A 7428-nucleotide genomic window follows, 5' to 3' on the forward strand; every position below is an offset into this window, starting at 1 on the left:
TGTCAACAAGTGACACAAATTTTTAAACAACAATATTGATTTTCTACCAAAAAGATAAATTTGTAACCAAATAGTTGAATTTTCAACCAAGAAAATTAATTTGATACCAGAAAAGACCAATTTTTAAAATATTAGAAATATTTTTAACCAAATAGTTAAATTTTCTTACAAGAAAATTAATTTTATGCCAGAAAATACCAATTTTGAACATATTAGATAAATTTTTAACCAAATAGTTCAATTTTCAACCAAGAAAATTAATTTTCTATCATAAAAGACGAATTTTCAATCAATCGTATAAGTTTTCGTCTAAGAAGACGAATTTTCAACAATATTCACAAATTTTTAAGCAAATAGTTCAATTTTCAACCTAAAAATTTGAATTTCTTACCAAAAAATACGAGTATTCAATTTAAAAAAATAAATTTTCAACCAGAAAGACAACCATAACAATCAAAAACATGAAGTTTCCACTAATGAGATTACTTTTTTTACCAAAAAAATGAAGCTTCGAGTAATGAGATTAATTTTCAACATAAAGGAAATAGTTATTATTTCAGATAAAAAATGGACTTTTAACAAAAAACAAACCATTTTTTAACAACATAAATCCATTTTCAACCAAATAGTAACATTTACAACTAAAGAAGATCTATTTTGCGTTAAAAAAGTTAATTTTCAATAAAAAATGAATTTTTAACAAAATAGTTAAATTTTCAACCAAAGAAATGAATTTTCTGCTAAAAAAATAAATATTCAACAAAGAAGAATACTTTTCTACTTAGAAAAAATTAATTTTCAACAAAATTCATGAATTTTCAACCAAACAGTAACATTTTCAACTGAAGAAGCTAATTTTTCAACAAAAAATATAATAGTTAAATTTTCAGTTGAAAAAACCAGTTTTCAACATAAAAAAAAAGAATTTTCAAAATATGAGAATACAACTTGAGTAATAGCAATCATTTACTTTTAAGAGATATTAAAAGTGCTGCTTTAAAGGTTATTTTAGCGTCTAATAATAATTTCCAAATTGTCACATAGCTTCAACTGATTTTGAAATTTGAAATTTGATGTATACACCTTTATGGAATAATTTATATCCTTGTAAAATCTTTAAAATCCTTAAAATCGTTGAAACCTTCGTGAAATCTTTGAAATCTTTGTGAAATCTTTCTGAAATCTTTGTAAAGTCTTTTGAAACCATGTTAATTCCTTAAAATATTTTTAAATCTTTTAAACTTTTGTGAAATATTTTTAAATGGTTTAAAATCTTTGAAATCTGATGTAAACACCATTGTGAAATCTTGAAAATTCTTGAAATATTTCTGAAATCGTTTGAAATCTAACGAACAAGCCTTCGTGAAATAAGTGATATGCTTGTGAAATCCTTCAAATCTTTGAAACCTTTGTGAAAACTTTTAAAAGGTTCGAAATATTTTTGAATGATTGAAATTTGTGTGAAATCTTCTGGATTTTTTAAAAATATTTTAAATCTTTCTGCAATTTTTACGAAGTCTTATGAAACCGTTTTAAATCCTTCAAATAGTTTAAAATCTTTGAAACATTTGTGAAATGGTTCAAATCTTTGTGTAATCTTGTAAAATATTTTTGAATATTTAAAATAATTCTGAAATCTTTTAAAGTATCTTGAAATCGTTTAAAATCTTTCAAATATTTAAAATCTTTTCTCAATCTTTTGAACATACGATAAATCTTTGAAATATTTTTGGGATCTTGAAAATCTTTTTCAAATCTTGTAATTAATTAGTTTTTAAATGTTTGAAGTCTGTTCAAAATTTTCGTGAAATCTTTTGCAATTTTACTAAATATTTTTAAACTTTTTAAAACCTTTTAAAATATTTGAAATCTGATGTGCACACCTTTTGAACTAATTTATATCCTTGCGAAATCCTTAAAATCTTTGTCAAGTCTTTCTGAAAGCTTTGTGAAGTATTTTGAAACCTTTTGAAATCTTTTAAATGTTTAAAATCTTTGTGAAATTTTATGAATCGTTGTGAAATCTTTGTAAGATCTTGGAAATCTTTCTCAAATGATCGAAATACTTTAAAAATGTTTAAAATCTTTCGGAAATTTTTGCGAAATGCTTTGAAACCTTTGTGAAATCTTTTTAAACATTTGAAATGATTCTGAAATTTGTGCAAAGTATTTTGAAACCGCTTGGAATATTTGAAATATCTAAAATCAGTGGAAAAAATGGAAAAATTAAGCATAAAAATACCTGTCCTCTATCTTTAGCTTGCAATCCACTAGTCAAAGCATGAGTGGCTACTTTTTGCACCGTCATTCTATGAGATTTTATTGTTTGTTGATCATCTGCGATTATGTCTAAATTACTTAAATCCGAGTCCGATATTAGCAATTCTGTTGGAAATTAGTTTAAATTTATTAAATAAAATGTCAACTGATCAAGTAAAATGAAGGAATATCTATTATTTTTATCAATTTTGTAATAAATTTACCAAGCTCGTGAAGGCAATTGGCAGCTTTAACAACGTCAGGTCCATTATTACTGCTACTCATTTGTGAATTCAAACGTTTCGACAAATGCTGCATTCTCGCAATTTTACGTAATAAATCCGAAGTTTCATGAAGCCTCGCAAGCATTAATGTTTGCGTTTCTATTCGGTTGAAAGGTTCGACAACCTTTCCTCGCAATCGTTCCACAGCCGATAAAAGGCTCTACGCAGAATATTAAATTAACAAATTAAAAATTAAAATAAATACACTTTTTTAAGATTTAAAACTTACCTGCACATGACTCTGCATCACTGCTAAAACCTCTTCGAGTTTCTCTACCCATGTTGCTTGAGAAAGTAAATCTTCGTAATTGGCGAGTACCTGCTTTTGCAATTCCGCATCCAAAACTGCAATGGCTAAAAAATAAAATATAATTTTCTAATTAATTTCACAATTGTATCTATCTTTACACGTAAATTCGTTCATATTATTGATTATAAATCATTATTTTAAGATCGAAATTAAAAATACATTCTTATGAACTAATTTATTTAACTTATATATCTATTGGGAATGGTTAAACGGCGATGCGCCATCTGGTGACACAAAATCGGAACTAAAAAGAATAGGTACGATGTTAAAGATGCATTTTAGTTACCGCATAAAAATGTATTTTATGATATCATTCAGTTTACAATGCGAATTTCCAAAATCGTCCTTTTTAACATTTTATTTTGAAGAATTTTATAATTCAGTTTTAAAGACTTAAGCCATTCAAAATTAGAAGCGTTTGAAATCGAAGATTTTAGATAAAAAACATTTTTAGCTGATCAACTGTGAATATAAATTAAAAATGATTTTAAAAATTGAATTGTTCTTTAAGATTTAAAAAGTGAATAATAATTAATTTTACAAGATGATTCGAAATCAGTTCGCAATTTTACAATTTCCAGTATCTAACGTTTAAAATTATGTAAACTATTTCAATTGAAAAATCGTATTACTTAAACAAATTTAAATGCCTGATTGAAACTTTATAAACTGTTTTCAATTTTTAAATAACCTTAAAATAATATATTCATAATTAAAAGCTTTTATTAAATTTAACATATTATTTTAGTCTAAAATATTGAACCTTTAAACCATTCAATTAAACAAAATTTAAATAAGAAAAATAAGAATGACTTAATATTTAGAAATATCTGACTGTTTATTTAAAATCAGTAATTACATTAAAATGTTTAAAACTAATTTTTGAACGTTAAATTTTAATTTTTCTATTCAAAAAAAAACTTTAATTTGGAAGTCAAATTGTTGAATTTCGATGTATAAATAACAATTGAACATATATTATTCTATAAATAAATTCAAGGAAGTTGAAATATTTAGAAGTTTTGAAAAAATTCAAATTCAATTACAAATTTGAAATGATTTGAAATAATTTAAACAAAGTGTCTACGTGTATTGACAAAATCCGGCTATAAGTAACAAAATTTCGGTGTAAATAGCCCACGGCATAATATAAAACAGAATATAGATTTTGGCAGATTTCGTACAAAAAATTTAAAAGATTTTTAAGGATGTTGAATGGCTTCAGAAGATTAAAAAACATTTCCTGTGAAAATTAATGATTTTTATTTTGCAAAGATAATTTTCAGTGATTATATTTACAAAATTATCAAACATGAAATTTGGAAGCATTTGAAGGATTTTTAACCATTTAAAATATAAGTAATTTAACTTTTAGTTTAAGAAGTGTACAGTTTATAAAAAAATGTAATCGTTCAATTTTTTATTTTTCTGGCTTAAAATTACTTTAAATTATATAATTTTGAAATTTTTTTAATTCATTGATTGATTCTTCTATTTAGACTTTAGAACATTGAAAATGATAACGTGGATTTATATTTTTAAAACTGAATCTGAATCTCTGAATTCTACAACTTATTAAATTTTTTATTTGGCTGATTAACTTCATTTAATGAAAATTATTCAGTTTTAAAGTGTACAAAATTATTAAATTAAAACACTTTTAAACTTCTATTTTAAAAGTTTGAAATTTAAAAGTTGCATTTTGAAACTTAAATTCCTTGAAACTTACATGAAATAGTGAAATAATTGTTTTTAAACCTATTTGACAAAAATGTGTTTTTTCACTCTATAAGATGATGGATATTTTATCTAAGACTATTTGTTTTTTATGAAGATTTGTTTTTTAGTATTCAATCATTGTTTTATACTTCACAAACCTATCGTAAAAACACTTTTATGAAAATATTAATGTACAACTTTAAAATTTGACCTACTCTTTCTAGTTCCAGTTTTCGGCACCTGGTGGCGAAATGGTAGACCACCATTCCCAATATATTTATATAAATTTTATATATTATAATATTATTTTTATATATTTTATATACATTCTATTTTCCCGGTCAACTAAAAGTAACATATTCATATTTGCCGCAAAACTCAAATTTAGAAACAAATACTGGAATTTTCCACAAAAAAATATGAAATTTTAACAAAAATGGAAAGGTTAAGCTTTCAGTTGAAAACATTAATTTTCAACAACAAAAAAAAACGAATTTTTAAACGAAACAGTTCAATTTTCAACCAAAGTGAAGAAGTTTCAAAATTATGAATCTTTAACTGGAAAAGTTTAATTTTAAAACAAATAGATGAATTTTTAAACAAGAAGTTTAATTTTTTACCAAAAATACACTAAAAAGATCATTTTTAAATCAAAAATTGGATACTTACAGTTTTAGTCGAAAAATTAATGTTCAACCAAAGATATGCATTTTTGAGTATAATTATGGAATATTCAACTGGAATAATAGGTCTTTTTTACATAATACATCAATTTTCTAGTTACAAAAATGAATTTTCAACAAAAAAACAGTTGAATTTTCAACAAGAAATTTTAAACTTTCAACATTAAGATATATTCTCAAGGAAAAATTAATTAGCTAATACTTAACACACAAAAAACCAACAAAAAAAAAATCATTTTTAATTAAGTAGGTAAAATTTTAATTTAAAAATACCAATTTTCTACAAGTTTTCAACCAAATAATTTAACTTCAAACCAAAGAAATGGGTTTTCGTTTGAAATGATTAATCTTCAAAAAACAAACAAAATATTTTTTTATCAAAATTCTTTTTTTTCAATCAGAGGTGAACCTTCGAACAAAAAAATTAATTTTTAACAAAGTTTTTCTAGTTTTACCGAAGCAGTTGAATTTGCAACTTAAAACCAATCAACTCTCAGCCAAAAATAATAATAGCATTTTTTGTTTAAAAAAATAATTTTTTAACAAAAAGAATGAATTTCATGAAAAAAATGAGATTCCAACCAAGTATTTAAATTTTCAATCAGAAAAGTACCCTTAAATTGTAAATATTAATTTTTTTTCAGTTTTTTAAGTTTTTCCGAAGTATATGAGTTTTAAATTAAAAAACAATAAACTTTCAGCCAAAAATGAAATAGTTACATTTTTAGTTTAAAAAAAAAATAATTTTTTAACAAAAAGAAATTAATTTTAGCAAAAACATTAGATTTCCACAAGGTAGTTAAATTTTCAACCAAATAAATTAATTTTCAACTAAAATGATAAATATTCAACTGAAATAGTTAAATTTTTAATTGATAAAATTAATTTTTAACAAAAAAAGAAAGGAATTTTCAACAAAAAGATGTATTTTCAACAAAAAGATGTATTTTCAACTAAATAATTAAAGCTTCAGAGATAAACCCTCAAACTAAAAAACATTAATTTTTTATAGAGTCGTTCAAGTTTTAGCCAAAGTAGTTGAATTTTCCTTTAAAAAAAAACCAACTTTCAGCCAAAAATGAAATAGTCACAGGTTTAATTGAAAAAAATAATTTTGTATAAAAAAGAAATTGAATTTCAGCAAAAAAATGGGATTTCATCAAAGTAGTTGAATTTTCAAAAAAATTATGAATATTCAACTGGAATAGCTAAAGTTTTAAATTAGAAAATTAATTTTTAACGAAAAAAGACAAAGATTTTCAACTAAATAGTTAAATTTTCAATCAGAGATAAACCCTCAAACCATGAGCAAAATTAAATGACTTTTCCAGGTTTTCGAGGATTTCCAGTACGCTAGACACCCTGTTTCAAATTTAATTAAATACCTTAATTTTTAGAGAATAAAATAGCGAATTGGTAACCAATTGTTTTAAAAATTATTAAACAAACTGATTTAAAACCTTGAAAATGAAACAAAATCTAAAGATTTTAACTTACCTTCACCTAACCTATTAAGTTGTTGAGTTACGGATAGTATCTGACTAACGGCACTTTGCTGTTCATTGTCACTTAGAAATTGTTTTAAGAAATCTGTTTAAAAAAGAGATTTTTGAATAGTTAATTATTGGAAGAAAACAAAAAACAGGTTAGACAAATTTTGAGGTTATGGTTCGGAAATTACCGTCTTTTTCAATACTTTGCCAATCGGTTGTGTCATTCATATTTTAAATAAATACAAAAGACAACAATTCTATTTTTTATTTAAAAAATCTACAGGAATACATTAAAATTAAACTATTTTTTAATTTGCTTGTCAAAAACACATCAAAACGTAAGCAAGTGTCAAAAATCGGAACGGCACCTCCGATGATGACGTCGAACGTCAGAGTTCAGTAGAAAAATGGCGGATTTTGGCGCGGAATTTAAGTCATCATTAATACTTTACTACTCGTTGAAACTTTTTAAAGCTCTTCAAAATACCTGGCAATAATTAAAAATTCCCACAAATACTTTAAACCATTTAAACCCCCAATCAATTATTGGAATTAATTTAAAATCTTTCAGAATATGATACAATTCTTTCAAATATTTAAAATCTTTTGAAATCTATATTAAAACTTTTTAAAGCTTTTGAAAATGCCTTGGAATAATTACAAATTCCCTCAAATACTTC

The 7428-nt window shown here is 23.9% G+C and overlaps 1 protein-coding gene across 1 annotated transcript in view; it reads right to left on the reverse strand.

The window, feature by feature from the left end:
• The window catches only part of LOC117170126 (conserved oligomeric Golgi complex subunit 5), a 22776-nt gene extending 15658 nt beyond the window's left edge, over window positions 1-7118 (reverse strand). The window contains exons 1-5 of the mRNA XM_033356665.1: window positions 6937-7118; window positions 6753-6845; window positions 2773-2897; window positions 2484-2703; window positions 2243-2385 (exon numbers count right to left, since the gene is read on the reverse strand). Of these exons, the coding sequence (XP_033212556.1) occupies window positions 2243-2385; window positions 2484-2703; window positions 2773-2897; window positions 6753-6845; window positions 6937-6976 (621 nt within the window). The 5' untranslated portion in view covers window positions 6977-7118. The remainder of the gene's footprint in view (window positions 1-2242; window positions 2386-2483; window positions 2704-2772; window positions 2898-6752; window positions 6846-6936) is intronic.
• Between the last annotated feature and the right edge of the window lie 310 nt (window positions 7119-7428).

The sequence above is a fragment of the Belonocnema kinseyi genome, chromosome 3 (genome assembly GCF_010883055.1).
Source record: "Belonocnema kinseyi isolate 2016_QV_RU_SX_M_011 chromosome 3, B_treatae_v1, whole genome shotgun sequence".
NCBI lineage: Eukaryota > Metazoa > Arthropoda > Insecta > Hymenoptera > Cynipidae > Belonocnema > Belonocnema kinseyi.